At 38.0% G+C, this 19,012-nt stretch overlaps 1 protein-coding gene across 1 annotated transcript; it reads left to right on the top strand.

Annotated features, from left to right (window-relative positions):
* The first annotated feature begins 2,902 nt into the window (after window positions 1-2,902).
* On the top strand, window positions 2,903-17,121 carry SLC7A4 (solute carrier family 7 member 4). Its single transcript, XM_072415468.1, has 5 exons — window positions 2,903-3,035; window positions 4,867-5,930; window positions 10,727-11,421; window positions 12,172-12,280; window positions 14,810-17,121. The coding sequence occupies exons 2-5, from the start codon at window positions 4,949-4,951 to the stop codon at window positions 15,004-15,006; spliced, it is 1,983 nt and encodes a 660-aa protein (XP_072271569.1). The 5' UTR covers window positions 2,903-3,035; window positions 4,867-4,948; the 3' UTR covers window positions 15,007-17,121.
* The last annotated feature ends 1,891 nt before the right edge of the window (window positions 17,122-19,012 follow it).

The raw sequence follows: 19,012 nt of genomic DNA, 5'->3' as shown, positions 1-19,012 counted from the left end.
TGAATTTACTACAGAATGATTAAACCTGAAAATAAAATCCAAACTGGTGGGTGTTTTTTTGCAGAAAGGAAATGCTATGTATCTTCTGCAATAAAACACACTTACCGGTACCTACCTGTTTCTTTTGTTGAATGTACATTCTGAGCATTCACAGCTCTGGGTATGATCCAGGCATACCTGGCCAGAAATAATTGAACTTTCATGTACATAGAACTGTTAGGAGTATTGTGATCTGAGAATGTTTATGATATTTTTTAGTAATATTGACATGGATTCTCGATCTGTCAATCTAAAAGCTAACTCATTATAGCTTATGGAGCACTGCACAGTATTGCCCACCCTATTAGGATTCTAAAGTAATTGAGGCTAGAAAGCACATCAGGCCAGACACAATCTCTGATTTCAAATGAAAGCAACATATTTAATGTGTGTCCACAAATTAAAAAGATGAGGCAATGGTCAATAAGCCACAATATTACCACACAGCCCCTGAACACTGAATGTCCCAGAAAGTTCTTGCAATAGAAATATAAGTTTCAAAAAAATGTATTAGTGTAACCTAGTGTTTCTTAACCAGGATTCTTCCAGTGGTTGCCATGGGCTCCTTGAGCAATGAGAAATATGTACTTCATAGGTAAGTTACAACTGTGATCTTTGTGGATATCTGTAAGGGAGAGATTCTTCCCACTGATTACCATGCTAATATATACTGTAAGCAGTAGATATAGTAATTAATAGGTTCCTCAATGCAAAACCATCAAGAAAGACTGGTATACCAATCATTGAATATTCTATTTACTATAACGGAACACCTGTCTGTGTGTAGGCATTAAAAGACTGAAACTAGGATCACTTACTGCAATTATGCCATTCAGCATATGCAGAGTAAAAGGCTGGGGAACAAGACAGACAAGATTATAAACTGGTTCTGTAGGGGTATTTCTGGTTTACACTTTATTCCACTAGCATGTTTCTTATCTAGCTTTATTTACAAATCACATACAATTACTGCAATGCATTTTTATAATTGTTATACATGTGGACACTGTTGTATGCATTTTATAAATTGTATGCAAAATAGTTATATGCGTTTTGGATTCAGACATATTCTGCTGCATCATTTTACTGCCTCACAAAAAAAGTAAAACTTTATTATGAAACTGAATAAATGCCCCTGGCGACCCAGTCTTTACAATGACTATTTGAAAGTTTCTTAAACTCTACACTGAACTGTTCCACATATTCTACATTATTAAACAAAGGTAAATAGCCTGGTGTATATAAATCAAAAAGTTCACCCCTGATGAATTGAAAAGCAACAATATATTGTGGTAAATCAACCTTAATTCAACCCTAATTTCTATATTTAGGTCAGTTTACATTCAGAGTAATCCAAAAAATGTCCTAAAACACACAGGTTTATATATGGTGGAACATCTGTAATGGTATTAGCAACACTATTGTAGAAACAAATGTCATATAATTCATTTGCATGACTTAATGATTTTAAGGAATTTAATGTTCCAGGATGAGGTATATTGATTGGTGGAAACATTGCTACTGATTGCTGTTCACATGCACAATTCTAAATATTAAAGTGAACAAATAATGAGTGCTGATGGAAGCAACCATTGGTGAAATCGTTGTAAAGAATGCTAATTTACCTGGATGTAAAGTTGATCTCTTGGTGTCAGTCACACACCTGGAACCAAGTCATAACTGACAGTATATATACTCTCTTAGTGATAGGTCTACATTAAACTCTGGTGTAATGAAATTAAGTATAAATGCAAATGGTTTCATCAACCACCAGATCCAAATATTAACACAACCTATGAGGACATTCTAGGTTGCAATACAGAAAGTAGATTTCCACCTCCTTTCTCCCACAAACAGCTGAAGGCCTGAAAGGTATACTGTCATAGTACATACAGTCCAAGACCTGTATGACAGCATTCCAGGATTACCTAAAATGTGTTCAAGACACAAAGAGTACCTCTATGCTTTATGTGCTATTTTGTTCTACTATTTCAGTGGTGTTTCTGCTGTTTTGTAAATATTCAATGCATTAATCACAATATTAACTAAAAGGTGTTGTACAATTTCTGTAAACAATAAGTATAACTTTTATAAATATTTTTAAATAAAATTATGACTAGGGTTTGTAGTAAAATAGTATGATTTATATAAAACTGTAGACCGACCCTGAGAGACATTTAGAGTGGACTCATGGGAGGTAGAAGATGTTTGGTTGGTGGTCATCACAAGTGTTTCTGGTGACAGGTACTCATTTTATAGAGGGGTAGGTAGGGTGCAGATGGTCCTAGTTATGTAAACTCATCAGGGGTGGAAGGATTTTACCTAGTGCTCCACACAGAGTTTGGGGTTACAGGTACTTGTTTTAAAGAAGGGTAGGTAGGTAGTGGATGGTAATAAGGGGCTTACCAGGGGTATAAGAAATTGGCCGGTACTGGATAAGTTTTGAGATATAGTTTAATATTTGTGAAGGGAATTGATTGGAGTGCTGTGGTGGTTCATTGATCACTGATCATGTCTTTTTATGTCATATCAATAAAATTGTACTCATGGAAGTCAAACCTTATCACCATATGGTAGGTGGTTTTGCTGATCACTTTCTAGCAGCGGATTATGGTGGGGATGATGAGGGGGTCACCCAAGGTCCATCATGAGGTCTGGCTGTAAGGGGATGATCACCAGATTATGGAATCAGTGTCAGTTTTCTGATGCAGATAATAACCTATAATATATATAGAATATAACAGTAGTCGTATAAAACCCTGAGCCTAATACAAGCCAGGTATCCTCTGTGGTAAGGGTTAACCCTGCACGTCATTGTCTGAGCAGAGTCACAAGGAGCTGTCACTTTAATGGTTCCAGGATCTGTGACCATGGCCCCGCCCCCAGCTGCTCTCCTTCCATCGGGAAAGGCTGCCATCCCCAGCCAGCTGACACAGGTGGACGGCCAGTGCAGGGAGCAGGAGCAGGAGCGCAGTACAATGCACACCACATAGCAGGTAGGAGGGAGAGGCATGGCGTGTATGTCATATACATTCTATTATATGGATAGCTGGGCTGCATCCCTGTGTGTATCCAGGCCATAGGGGTGTGTGTACACATCCATCACTGTGTGCAGACCAAAGGCCAACGATTCATTTGTGTACAGATCTATCGGTATATAATCAATCTAGGACAGTACTGGTAAAACTCTGAAGGTAAAGTAGTGTGGGCTTGGCTGTGGCCCCTGACATCACCATTAGTATCAGATTCTACTCCCTGTACTAGCTGCTAGGGTCTAATTGCTAAGCAACTATCAAAGTACCACAGGTTGAGCACTAGAGGTCTAAGCAGGTTAAAGTCCATGTGTAGACAAATCCTTTTTTTTTACTCCTATCAGGTTATTTTTTACTTCTATGGAAGATTTCCCCCATTATTGCTTGAAACACAAGTCAAAATTTTGGGTTTCCTCTAACTTTCCTTCGAAGCTAGAATCGTCACCAGGACAAATAATGGAGTGAATCTCCCCATTGGGGACACAGCAATAAAAATAAGCTCAGAAGGTCCATCAAACTCTTCCCTACCTTATTAATTTTTTAAAATTGCCTTCAAGTTTTCACTAAATTCAAATATATTGTGTAGAGTTCTGTTTAAATTATAATATTTTGTTGTTGCAAATAGTTCCTAATCGACTCGAATCAAATTTTCTCAACCGTTTCCTCAATAATTGGTGATTTTAAAGATCAGTGCCATTATATTCATTCACTGTTTTAGCCATATCCAGCTATAAATGTAAGTTTTTAATAGTTTTTTTTAGCAATGAATGTAAAATGATAATGTGTAATATAGAATATTACTTTAGATTAGATTAGAACTCCTGAAGCAATTTTTTGCCAAGTTCAGTACTCATGTTCTTGGAAAACCAGCATCAGAGTTATAAGAAGCTCCCAGGAGAATTAAGTATTTACATGGCTTATATTGTTAATGAACTGTTCTCACGCGAAAAGAAGATTTTTCTGATAATTTAACCCTTTCCTAATATTAGACATTATAAGCTTGGTTTATGATGGTTTAGTGGTCAGTAACTTCTTTATTGCATTACCCGGGTTTTTGTTATTTTAATGCTTTTAATATTTGAAGTATCTCAACAAGGTCCTCAGGAAGCTTATAATTTATACCTTAATGGGTCACGCAGGTGGGGACAAAAAAAGGGGTACAAATTCTATGTGAATGTTTTGCAGGCAATTTATTTGAGGAAACCAGCGCCTTTTCAGGTGTTTTGACTACTTATCCAGTGTTCTGGCAAGACGTACGGAGATGTGAAGGGAACCTCCTATATGACAAACTTTCACTTGCAGCCTCCACCCACCAAATTCACTTTGTAAATATGAGATTATTTGTAAGCGTAATTCCTTGTTCTCTGACCGACTATTATAACATAATGAGCAGCTGTTGTCTGTCTAATTTGTACACACAACAGGCATTGAAATGACTTGTACAGAGGTAAAAATGAGGTGAAGAAATGCATGTTTGATCAAGTCTTTGTTATCTAGAATATTATGCAGTGTTATAAGCGATAGTCTCTTGAGGCAGATTAAACATAGAAAACCCGTGTGAATGAAGAACACAAACTCTGTGACATTTCCAATAATGGAGAACCAACCTCAGACATCAGAATCATTGTGGCTGGTCACACAACCACTGTAATAATTATTATTTTCCATTTAAAACAGTGCTAAAAATGTGTTTTTGTGCTTGGGATACTTTCACTTAAGGCAGTGGTATTTTTACAGAGGGGCACAGCACAATAGAGCACATTGAAGTAAATAACATTCCCTTTTGTTTTTGCAGAAATTACAGATCAGCTGACATGAAGGAATCTTCAGGCTAATTCACAATTCTTAACACGTGGTAAAAGAAAACGCATTTCAAGATGGGGAACAGCTTGCCTTCTACAGCCTCCATTGTTCGGTTCTGCCAGAAACTGAACAGAGTGAAGACTTTGGAAGATGACTTGATGGAGACATCGCTAAAAAGATGCCTTTCGACTGTTGACCTCACTCTTTTGGGTGTGGGTGGAATGGTGGGCTCTGGCCTTTATGTACTTACTGGCACTGTAGCCAAGGAAATAGCAGGCCCAGCTGTAGTTATATCATTCCTTATTGCGGGAATAGCCTCTCTACTTGCAGCTCTGTGCTATGCTGAATTTGGTGCACGGGTGCCAAAAACTGGTTCTGCGTACATGTTTACGTATGTTTCAGTTGGTGAACTTTGGGCATTTTTGATTGGTTGGAATGTGATCTTAGAATACATGATTGGTGGTGCAGCTGTGGCAAGAGCTTGGAGCGGCTATCTGGACTCAATATTTGACCACAAAATAAAAAACTTCACTGAAACTCACATTGGTACCTGGAATGTGCAGTTCTTGGCCCACTACCCTGATTTCCTTGCAGCAGGAATCTTACTGTTTGCCACAGCATTTATATCGTTTGGGGTTAGGGTGTCATCCTGGCTCAATCATATCTTTGCTGCTATTAGTATGGGAATCATAATTTTCATCCTTATATTTGGTTTCATCCTTGCACAACCAAAGAACTGGTCAGCTGAACATGGTGGTTTTGCTCCATTTGGGTTTTCCGGCATTATGTCTGGCACTGCCACATGCTTTTATGCATTTGTTGGATTTGATGTCATTGCAGCATCAAGTGAAGAAGCAAAGAACCCTCAGAAAGCTGTTCCTATTGCAACAGCTGTGTCTCTTGGCCTTGCCACAGGGGCTTATATCCTTGTGTCCACTGTCCTGACTCTTATGGTGCCTTGGAATACATTAATACCAGACTCTGCCCTGTCTGATGCTTTTTACAGGAGAGGTTACTCCTGGGCAGGGTTTATTGTAGCTGCTGGCTCTATTTGTGGTAAGTAGCACATATCAAGTGTTTTTTATAGTAATTTTGATGCACAATTACAAAAATGCACCTTTATCTGCAGAGGATCTAAGTCAAACAACATAAATTACATTTACAATGGTTTAGCACAAGAATATAAATCTTTATTTTTGCCATGTATTTACTATTTTTAGATGAATACAATGACATTCATGTTTGAAAATTAGGAACCTCATGCTGGTGTATTAACCTCATCTATAATAAATGTCTGCACTTCTCTAGAACTGCTATTCAAACTTATACCTGCTTTGGAAAATAACAGCTGGAGCATGAAAGGTAGAGCCTGCCACAGGACAATACACACCGATCCTATTAAAGACACAATACACCAGGCTCATTGTTGGCCATATATATAAACTACACAAGGTGCAACAGCTTTCACTGTATTGACCCCATGTATAGATAGCAAAGGGCAACCGAGTTAGCAACTTGACACATGAAACATGAATAAACTATGTCATTTATTAGCTGGGCTGGGTGATGTGGAAGCTATTTCAGAAGCTATGTCCTCATAGTATGATATAATAGCTAAAAATGGTTAAAGAGTCTTCATACTAGAACATCATAGATCTGGAGCAGGGACAATATTCACATTTTTCAGTTTTTGTAATAAATACAGGTAGTCCCCGGGTTAAGGACATCCGACATACGACTCCTAGATACAAAAGGGTCTTTCCTGCTCGCTTGTGTGCAGGACGGAGGCTTGATGGGGGGAGGGGTGGTTTGCATGACTTGCAGAAGAAATCTTTTGCTAAACACAGCAGAGATTGAGCTCTTCTGCAGCCTCTTGTAACTCTTTAATGACCAAGACAAACTCTGCAGTTGTTTCTTTTTGCATATCAAAGCGCAGCTTGCTCCAGAAGTTAATGAATGTCTAGGCTCCATGAAGTTTTTTTTGTTTGTGATTAGCTCACAGTGAGGATTTTATACAGTAACTGACACCACGGTGCCTAATAATATGTTGGGACAAATATCTGTCCCAATTGCATTTATTAAAATGTTGTACCTGTTCAGACTTACATACAAATTTGAACTTTTAAAAGAACAAACATACTGTCCCTATCTCATATGTATTCTGGGGACTACCTGTATGACAAAGACAGCATCATAATGTTATTTGTCACTCCTAATCAGTTTTAACATGTTGTCATTCCTTGGGACTTCTAGGGGCAGCTAATATATTCGGTTTCGTTTTTTGCCCTTCCTATTTTAACTCAATTACTTATTTTTTTATGTGTTATTTACAATGTTTCATCACTTGTGAGTCAAAACTGCCATACTATGACATGATTATGGCATGGCGTGTCTTCCAATGCTTTTTTTTTTTAATGCATGTCCAATACAGGTCATCAGTATTCCATGGAGCTTTATTTGGGTAGTATAGATGACCATTGAAAGGCTGTGTGATACATGTACAGTGAGGGAAAGAAGTATTTGATCCCCTGCTGATTTTGTACGTTTGCCCAAGGAAATGACCAGTCTATAATTGTAATTGTAGGTTTATTGTAGCTGTGAGAGACAAAATAACAACAAATGAACCCTCAAAAACCCAGTGCTCAAAGGTCAGAGCCTGATGTGCATTGTAATGAGTAAAATAAGTATTTGATCCCCTATCAACAAGGCTGGATACTGGCTAGGCCACTCCAGGACCTTCATGTGCTTCTTCTTGAGCTACTCCTTTGTTGCCTTGTCTCTGTGTTATGGGTCATTGTCATGCTGGAATACCCATCCACGACCTATTTTCAATGCCCCGGCTGAGCGAAGGAGGTGCTCAGCCAAGATTTGACGGTACATGACCCCGTCCATTGTCCCTTCGATGCGGTGAAGGTGTCCTGTCCCCTTAGCAGCCCCAAAGCACAATGTGTTTACCTCCATGTTTGACGGTGGGGATGATGTTCTTGGGGTCATAGGCAGCATTCCTCCTCCTCCTCCAAACATGGGGAGTTGAGTTGATGCCAAAGAGCTCAATTTTGGTCTCATCTGACCACATCACTTTCACCCAGTTCTTCTCTGGATCATTCAGCTGTTCATTGGCAAACTGCAGACGGGCCTGTACATGTGCTGTCTTGAGCAGGGGGACCTTGAGGGCTCTGCAAGATTTTAGGCCTTAACGGTTCAGTGATACCAATTGTTCACTTGGTGACTATGGTCCCAGCTGCCCTGAGATCATTGGCAACTTCCCTCTGTGTAATTTTGGGCTGCTTCATCACTGTTCTCATGATCATTGCAACTCCACCAGTGTAGATCTTGCATGGAGCCCCAGACCGAGGGAGATTGACAGTTATTTTGTGTTTCTTCCATTTGCAAATTATTGCGCCAACTGTTGTTGGCAAAGCTGCTTGGCGATAGTCTTGTAGCCCAGTTCAGCCTTGTGTAGGTCTACAATCTTTTCCCTGACATCCTTAGACAGCTCCTTGGTCTTGGCCATGGTGGCTAGTTTGGAATATGATTGATTGATTGCCTTTGTGGACAGGAGTCTTTTATACAGGTAGTGTAAAGCTACGTACACACTTCCAATTATTATCGTTGGAAAACGAACGACGAACGATCCTGCACGATATATACGAACGATCGTTCGTAGATATCCCGCACATAGAGATAACGACACGATCGTTCGTAGATATTGTACACACAATAGATACGATCGTTTAAGCGATAGAGGAACTATGTGCACGACAGGAAAGTAAACGAACGTTCGTTCATTACGCATGCTCAGACCATGGACGATCAACGAACGACCGTACACACGAACGATGTTCAACGATCGTCGTCCGATCCGCCGGTCCGGTCGTTCGTTTCCAACGAGTTTCCTCGTTCGTCGGCGTCGTTGGTTACTTTTTTACGAACGATTTTTTGCCCAATCGATCGTTGTACTATAAATATAACCAAACCCTTTAAATACATAATATTTTTCATGCAGTATTGACAAAGTAATGCATGACCAGTTAGCTTACTGACATTATTTAGTTTGCCATTGTACATTTTAAAATTACACTTTCAATGTGACATTTTTTATGTGATTTAGGGAAAGAAAAAAAAGGATATTTAATTGAAGGTATGAGAAAACTAAATGGGGGAAAAATAGCTTTGAAAGCACCCCACCTGTTAGAGCTGCTTATTTACCTCCATTTAATACTTGCTACTCCAGGCTGTATTTCCTCAGTATTTATTAATGTGAGTGCTGCCATTTATGGGTTTCTGAAAATGCTAGCTTACTAGTCATAAAGTATATCTACCTGATGATTCTGCTAGTAACATACTTTTAGGGCAAAAGCACTTACTCACACTGTTTGGCATATTATTAGAGAAGCCAGATTTCCCACCCTAGGACAGAAAGAATGTTGGGACTAGAGAACACTACAGCATCTCTTTTGGCCATTCTTGACCAGAGTTCTGTGAAACCCCAAGGTTTCCCCAGAGCTGTGTCCAACTGATGGTTCCAGAATAGTTCCTGGTCTAACGTCACTTGGCAGAGCCACAAGATTGCACTAAGAATATTTTTACTTTTCTATAAGGGTAGCATTTGGACCACCATTGTAAGGCAAACATTCTTCACACTGCTCATCAGGAGGTAGCATTTTCATAACTGTCCCTGATTAAATTATCAACAAAGTTTTCTAGGACCTAAAAACATATTTTAAGGGTCCCTCTAGGGTGAAAAGGTTGAGACAAGTTGCCTTATATCTATAACATAGGAGGAAAAAGTAGAGATATCTGGTAAGGTCAGATTAAGTCCCAATCTCTACTTATTTTTTTTTATGCACTAATCATTACAGAAAACAAGTAACAGCATGACATCCAGATACTAGAATTTTCAGAAGAGAAGTTTGCAATGATGGTCTCTTTTTTCCTTTTTTAGTGGTTTATTTTAATGCAGTAGACAGACCCATCACTGACCACAGACGATATGTGCCTGGATTGTTTGATAATATAGCTATTTTACAGAGGTATTTTTTAGGAGACAAATAGGTTTATTTTTCTAAAGGAGTCGAAGTTGTTTACTCAGCAAAGTAACTTGTCATATCGCATAATGATTTTTTTACTTGGCTTTTTAAATTAGGAAAATTTCAGTTGACATCAATTTAACCCACATTTCAAAGTAAATATTCGCTAGCAAAGTAAACAAGCTCGTGATTTATCTCTTGGTAAACCAATTTAAGAAAAATGTCACAGATAAAACCCAGCCTTAGGCTACGTACACACTTGCAATGGTGATCGTCCGGCCGATATCGGACGTGAATCTGGTGTGTGTACAGTGCCCGTCGTCCATCGTCTGAACGACCGTGCTGGCGGATCCACAGGCAATAGACGATGAACGATCCTAATGGAAATAAAGGGGGAGAGAGCACATTGGGGTGCCGCTCCTTCGTTCTCCCCCTTCCCTCTGCATGGAGCAGAACAGTGCTGTATGTACAGCAATCGTTCATGCATTGTGCAGTAGTTTGCCGTTGGAAAGGATCATCAAAGATCTACATGTATTTCAAGTACTCTGCTGTCAAGATTTTATAGACATCTAGTTGAGCCCTTTTAATACCACAAAGCATGATTCAACTTTAGTCTATTCATTTTGAAATTAGCTTGTCAATGACTGCTTAGCTACTATATTATACCAGGGCTGTGGAGCTGGAAGCTATTATTGTGTCCCTGGAGTCAGCAAAGATGTACTAACTCCAACTCCACAGCCCTTTATACCATTGCTAGTTAGTTTATTGGTAGCTTGTGAAGTACAACACTGTTAAGCGTCTGTTTTTGTCTTCCTTTTACAGCTATGAATACGGTTCTGCTAAGTAATCTCTTCTCCTTACCAAGAATTGTGTATGCCATGGCTGAAGATGGACTTTTCTTTCAGTTTTTCTCCAAAGTAAACCCAACCACCAAAGTACCAGTCATCGGAATTGTGGTGTTTGGTATCCTGATGGCTATTCTTGCCCTCATCTTTGACCTGGAAGCCTTAGTGCAGTTTTTGTCCATTGGCACATTGCTAGCATATACCTTTGTTGCTGCCAGTATAATCGTATTGCGGTTTCAACAAGAGAAAAGTGAAACTTCAGTTGCAGGTGACCTAGATCAAAGTCCACAACATCGAGAACCTGGAATCAACACAGAGAGAATTGTTGGAGAAGAGATGAAGGAATATGAGTCTTTCTCTGATAAACTCCAACTGGTTGAAAGTCAGAAAAAAGCCAAAGAGCGAAGAGAAACTGGACACTTGAAAGCTGCCTTTGAACCATACCTTAAGTTCTTAAGCGACTTTTATCCTGGAGAGGTGGTCACCATTGCAGTTGTGACATTGATGGTTTTTGCCCTCTGCACAAGCTGTATCTTGGTGTTTGGAAGCAATCAGTTACACCTTCCAACATGGAGTTTTTATCTGCTTATTGTCATCTTCCTGATTGGGTTTTCAATCAGTCTGTTTCTAATTTGGGTCCATGAGCAGCAAAAGAAAACAAATACATTTCAGGTAATTATGGTTCAGTAAACATTTTATCATTTATGTACTATACTAAAAAGTACAATGTCACTTTTGTTAAGAAATTAATCCCTCACTCTAAATAGCTTTTTCTATTAGCTGTACACTGTACAGGGCATACGCAGTGTAGTGTAGAGCTTGGCTCTGTGTGCAGCGGTGCTGTATAGAGAGCCAACCATTAGAAACAATGTAATTCCTGTGCATGTGCCAGAGTTATATCTTTAGTGGCTGAAGAGGATCACTGTCCTCTCGGAAGTCCACTGTGTAGTCAGCAGTGAAATTTTTGGCTTCCTCTGACAAGGTGATGACTGTCAGGCTGTGTCGTCTTGTAACACTTTACATGACGACACAAGGCCATCAACAAGTGAACAACGTTAATGCACAAAAGGATGTATCGGAGCAAGTGACTTATCATAACCAATTCAAAACTATTTACCCTGTCAAAAGGGGAAAGAAGATAGACTGAGCCCATGTGATTTTATATCAGTAGTTCTATTGATTACGGGTTGAATGTTGAAAGCGGTGTCGACCACATTTTGTGCCCTAGATTGTTACTTGAGTCAATGTAGTCTTCCTGTTTTTTCAAGCGAAAGTAGGTTTATATTTGAGCATATATGGCATTTACATTTTTGGTGTTTAATTTTTTAGTTTTTGTTTTATTGAATACATTTTCATATAGGTTAGTACATTGATTTACATGTGACATTTCTAATACGCAATTTGTTACCTTTAAACCTATAGGTTCCATTTGTACCACTGACTCCTGCTTTGAGTATCCTGTTAAATGTATATCTCATGCTCAAGCTGAATTACATGACATGGGTGCGATTCTCTGTATGGCTTGCTGTTGGTAAGTTTTTAGTCTGTTTTTCATTTAATCCATGTTTGTTTTAATCCCTATTTGGTTCTACAATATAATAGGTGGCTCAGTTATGAATTAATACCCTCCCCAATTCATGGATAAGTCGTTAATTTACTTTGTGACCTTATTTTCCCTCACCAGTCTCAGAGTAAACAAGGCTGACCTAAACAACCCTGGAAATGTGTGCCTGCATTTTCATTTTCAAATTGTTTAGCTCCAATTTTCAGGTTGGAGTTGCATTTTATTCACAGCTGCCTGGCTGAACTTATATAAGAGATTTAAGGAAAGGTGGACCTAAAACTGTGTATATTAGTACAACATAAATACAATGTAAACAAATAGTCACTTTACATTCTAATTCAGTATGGATTTATTCACCATAATAATAGTACACAGTGGAAGAATACATACTATAGAAGATACAAAAAATAGTTAGCTTTACCAATTGTAATGATAAAAAAGTGAAATGGAACCCAGGGAAATGATGGAAACAGCTGCTTTTTAGTGTGCTTTGTTTTTTTTTTTTACCTTTTAGGAGACTTGAATTTTTTATGTCCTTTTCAAATTTAACTTCATTTAGTAGCACAATAGATTCCTGATTATTTTGTTTGTACAATAACTTACTTTTTTATGCAAGGGTACTTTAATGCATGCACCATATGACACCTGCTATTTTCCTCTACATTACTTACATCGACACATATTTTTCTTGTTTCATACTGAGTTAATGGTCTCTTTACTTGCACGCTTTAGCACCTTACTTCTTCCAGAATAGGAAATGAACTATTATTATTCTAAGTGTACTTATTTTCTGGATTCTCCTAGAAGGTAACATTAGCCTTTTTTCCAACATCAGCCAACTTTTAGTTCGTCCAACAGATTTTTCGGGAATCCTTTGTAGCATCTGGGGTGCCCTTCAACTTCACATTTTCCATAGTTCCAATTTATTTAGCCTAAGTGTATCTGACTTCTCTGCTGAGCAGAAAAGTACAACCCCCACCCTAAAAGTTTGAATGTTGAGGACAAATGTGGTTTGATGGTTGTGCCAAAGCAATCATTTATTGAAGACCTCTATAGAACTGTACTGCAGGACTGGAGATGGTCACAACATCTCCAGCCTAGGATTCTAAGCTGTGCAATACTCTAGTATGATAAATTATTCTCTCCATAGCAGGAAGTTTGTTCCCTCTTCTTTAAAGTCCCAAACACTCTCAGGTTTTTGCAAGTTTGATTTCACTTAATTTGGCAAAGATTAGGCACTAGGTCCTGTCTGCTTTATAAAGAAAATGCATAGATCATAGATCCTCTTCTTGTGATCACCTGCAATCTATCACTACCCGTCAAGTAAGAAGAGGCCCACCTAATGCAAATATTAAAAGAATCAACTTGATTCTCGACATTTTTTTTCTTTTTCAAATGATTCTGTGTCAACACTTCTTCTTTGCCCATGCACACTAGATCACATATAAATTAAAACAGTGGTCGCCAACCGTTTGGACGTTACGGACCACTAATTTCATGGACTGCGGACTGCGTGTCACTCAAAGGGGAAAAAAATTCCCCTGACATCATGATGCCAGAACCAGAGACACAACCTGCCCACCGCCCTGAGCCTGCAATGCATACGGGAGACATAGTCTACGGATCTGACCGTTGCTCACTCCAGAGCCGCAGACCGCCAAAATTTTCCAACCACCGGTTGGTGACCGGTGAATTAAAGTATACCCCATCACCCCCTGGAATCAATAAACAATGCTTCCCACTATACATACAGCAATCATGTGGCTTTTGAAATGGCTTGAAATTCCAGGTAAATTTTAAACCAAAAATACCCTTTTCTGTAGCCTTGTATTAAATAATTAGATTGTACATACATTTGCTGTTTTTGCAAAGTCATCCTTTGTTTGTCTTTTATAAATTGCTGATCACATTGTACATGCATGTCAAACAAACCAACATATTTTACTAGCCCCTATTTGTGCCATGCTCAGGAGGTAATTGTTACCTCTAAATGGAAGTTTCCATAAAGATGATCTTATAACAATCCAACTCGATCCATCTCTTCTTTTGTATTAATGTTTTTTTTTACATTTAAATAAGGCTACAAAACAATATTAAAACTTTTTCCTTTAAAATATTGATTTGCAGGGATTTCAATCCGTGGGCCCTTTTACAGAATTTCTATAGTGACCGACCAGTAATCCTATATCATATAGCAGTGTGTGGCTTATGCTAATTGTGTCAGATAATAGCTTACATTTCTATTTGTTACTTGGACATATTTCATTCTTCTGGAGAACATTTTGCCACTTGTCGACCTTTTTGTCCAAATTACTTCTTTATTACTAATGAAGAACAGACATCTGCTCGGTATTATAATTTATATATTGTGAGTATCTGCTTGCTGCCTAGAATGATAGAGAGGGCTGGAAACCATATGGGCTTTTTGTAGCTACTGACACTTGGCATAAATGCCCGAATCAAAATAAATCCTTATTTCCATCCTTTTTATTGCAGGGCTTATTGTTTACTTTGGCTATGGCATCTGGCACAGTAAGGAGAACTTACGGGGACCGAAGAACCATGGTGTGACCGCACGTTATGTGGTATTTCCAAACAGCAGCCTTGAAGAAACTGTGCAGCAAGTCCAGCCAAGCATTCAGGACACCATGGGAAGGGCAGAGATCATAGATGAAGAAATCCAAAAGAGATGATACTTTAGACATGCTAGAAAACCCTTATGTTGTACAATCTCCTTCTCTTGAAGGATTTTACCATTTGCACTGAAAATCACATTAAACAAATCTTGGTATACTTGTACAAGAAAGCACAGGGAACGTAACCAGAGATGTATTTCTTCTACAGTTTGTAACCGTTATTATGTAAAGAAGCTTCACAAACTAGATCTAAGTGCACAAGAAAAATGTATTGGTCATATCATGAATATACATCATTAATGTGCCCTTCGGCTGTTTATATATTGGAAAGACAGCTGCTAGCTTCACAACTGTCTTTATATTGGAAAGACAGTCCTCTGCTCCATAACTTTCCTTATATTGGAAAAACTGTCCTAGGCTCTAAGTTCCTAGTTTGCAAGGCCTGACAAAGAAACTTTTGATATGTCACTTATCTTATGGGGAATTAGTATACATGTTAGTTAGGTTTTTTGAATTGTGGTTTTCAGTCATTCCAGGACAATCGGTTTCACAGTTACCCTTCGCTTGTTTTGAGCCTGCTCAATTAGGAAATGTTAGCTAGTTAAAAGGTCTGGTTTTAATAATTCAGGAAATGTGCATTTTATTGAAATCATATATTACTGGTGTAGCATATGGAACTGGAAAACTTGATATTTTACTTATTAATGTATTGAAGATTTATGGTGTAAATGTGTGTTTTCTGAAGGAATATGTTATATATTATTCTATACTGTTAAAATCTATACATAACACCAAGTTATGTAACAGAGAAAAGAGCGATGTGCAAAGTACAGTAACCCATGGCAAATAGCCGCCAAATACGTTGTTATTGTGTCATTATTAATAATAATAATAATAATAAAAAAAAAAAGCTTGCACCTATTTCACAGCTCCAACATAGTAACCTAGCACAGGATAGAGATGATCATTAGGTTTGTTTCAGCATTATTGGAAATCCTTTCCTTCGATATTGTTAGCAGCCTTTTATACTTTTATGATTTGTCTTCTTTCATTCTTTCTGTGTTTGTGCCCCAGCCCTTTTAATAGGTTTAAGTGGCTTTCTCCTAATTCTAATGACTAGCTGGCTCGCAGCAGAGTCTATTTTTAGTATTTGCAACTTGCAAAAAGGTCTCCATATGAGATTTTAACAATGACTTGGGCATTGCAGCCCTGTCTATTGTGCAGCTAGGATTTGGCCAATGTGCCAGTTTAGAGGACCACAGGTTTGTGCTCTTTTTGACAGTATGGACAGTTTGCTTTATAGCAGAATTGATGGGTCTTATGTTTCAAATCAAATAGAATTTTTTTTTTTTTAAATAAAGGACCTTGGGGTGGAAGCATCTGTTTTGGGAGTCAACATCTTTTACAAAGAAGACAGGATAATATATTCACTGGAATCTAGTGGCATCACTGTAGTATTAGAAGCCTGGCATTAGCAAACATAGATTTATCTTAAGGGGCATTTTTTAATGCACAAATAAACTCCAAGAGATGTATATTTACAGTAAAAGCTATTTGAACTACGGATTAGCATGTTAAACTGTACAACAAATGCTCTAATGTAGTTCTTATTCATTATTTGCTTTGGAAAAATACAGATTCCCTAGACATAGCTCTCTTTGTCTAAACCACTGATAAAAGCATTGTATTACAGGGCATTTCCACCTGCATACTAGACCTGTTCTACCAGCTCTGGCTGTACCTTGCCCTTGTAATCTTTAGTTTCACTGCAGGGCAAGCTTTAGGGTTTTACCTGTCCTACAGCAAAAGCCATTTGTATTTTATAGCAGTTACTTTGATTTTTTTGTGTGCATTTGTGTGTGTGTATTTTTTTCCTTTATGTTATTGGTTGGTTAAGGTGCAATATAAAAAAATGTAAAGCTAAAATGCATTGAAATTTGGGTGAGCACTTAAATTTTTATTTTACTAATTTCCCCAGAAAATCACCTAGAAAAGCATTACTAGCAGATTTTCATTAATAAGAACATTTTGTCAGTGATGCATTTTCTTGAGTGGTTGATGAATATGAGGATATGTGCAAAGCTAGAAAATAACATTGGAAACTACAGAGGAATTACATAGGAAGTAGGACAATTGTGAAAATTGGAAAGCAATTGAGGAGAGTGAACACTGGGCACAAAAAATAAGCTGACATTGGAGACTACAGTATGAGGGTGGAGACAAAAAACTAGACCCAGAGGTAAAGAATAACTGAAAGCTGTTCCCAAAGTAGGGAAAGGAGTTTCATATTTCCAGTAATAGTGGTTCTAAAATGTCACTGCTGGTTGGTATCTACAGTGAAAGGTTCAACTTCCCATTACGCTTTTGGGATGCCGGGAAACCGAACCAATTTTTTATCTCATTATTTTTGTATGGATACAGTCATTTAAATTAAAACTATAGTCATTATAAACTGAAATATCACCTGATTTTTACAGCTAATAAATATATATTGATCTTACCTAGGACTACCAACAGAATGACCACATTGAGATCTTTCCTCCTTGGTGCCAGTCAGTGCTGGTCAAGCCTTGCTTCATCTGCAGGCATTGTGACACCATTGTGACACCATACCACTTTACATATTGCCTAGGCATGAGTGCATCAAAAGAGGAGAATGCCCTACAGGTGACATAAGTAACACAGGTGTTTTCTTCAAACTCCAGCTTCTGTGGCCAGAACATTGTAGTTGTCCCTGAAATAAGCTCACAGAAGAAGTGGGTGGTCTCAATACCAGGTTAGATTGGTTAAAATAGCTTAGCTAAATGCACTGCATTAGAAATGTTGACTCCCAACACAAGACCCCAGAATCTGCTACTGGAACCATAGTAATTTACCATTGCAAGCCATTACTTTTGGTGTCCTCAAATAAGGTAATAAAGTAGTGATAAATGGTGCCTGGGAACAAGTCAGGTATTGTGATTAGTTATTGTGATATAGAACCCCTATGAAGCATATATGTAAATAGTGTGGCACCAAAAACTGGGGTTTAAAGAATTTTCTATACCACAATTTAATACAGTTAAAATATAATGTTTATTAGTTCACATATAAATAGACATCGAAATATAAAAAGGTTAAATGTCAATTTATTCAAGGCAAGCAGGTACGTAGTCTTTTTCATGCCTCAAATAATGCAATGGTACTTAACGGAAATTTAAGCACCATGGTTTGCTGAAAGCCTGCTTAGGGCTACACTAGGGTTGTATAACTGGATTAGGCATATTAGTTCTCATATACTACAATTAATTGAAGTTTCTTAAAGTTACTTAAAAGATTAGCTTGTTCACTTCACATTAATTGCCAGGTTATGTGCAAGGGATAGTTACAAAACTGGACATTTTACCCAATTTTAGGTTAAGTGAACCTTCCCATTACAAAGTAAACCTTATTTTCCATCATTAATCTTGGTGTGTAAAGAAATTGAGAGAAAGAACTTGCCTTACTTTTTTCCCCCATATCACTGATTCTCCACTGGCCGCAGCTCACCCATATTCTGGTGTTGTGTGACAAATACTTTGGAGAGTACACTTGTTATACTTGTGTTTAGGTAACTGAACTCTCATTAGAGTGTTTGAAGCCACAATAGACTGCAAGACAGAAGTATAGTCTATTACATTATATTCAGGATGGCTGAATGCCGGTTTTCACACATTGTTCACAATGCTGTACAAGTCATAAGTCTAGTGTCACTTCAGTATACATCACTGCCAGGTGGGCAGTAACCTAGCACAGTACATATGCAAGTCACTATGAATTAGAGGCTAACCATGCATGAATATTTCATGCCTTTAATTCAATACTATTTTAGTCTGATCGACTTGATCAATTTGATTGTCAACTATTGATTGGAAATCAATTAATTGTACTTCCAGGCCACACAATTGATGCACAGCTGATCCTTTATTAATGATTCATGGATCAATATGTTTCAAAAATGTATCCGATGCTTTTACTTTTGGCAAAAATTTCCAACCTGACCAACGGCACCAAACACATATTTTCTACAAGCTTCTACATATGC

The sequence above is a fragment of the Pyxicephalus adspersus genome, chromosome 6 (assembly GCF_032062135.1).
Source record: "Pyxicephalus adspersus chromosome 6, UCB_Pads_2.0, whole genome shotgun sequence".
Taxonomy (NCBI): Eukaryota; Metazoa; Chordata; class Amphibia; order Anura; family Pyxicephalidae; genus Pyxicephalus; species Pyxicephalus adspersus.
This window is presented reverse-complemented; position numbering and strand designations above follow the sequence as displayed.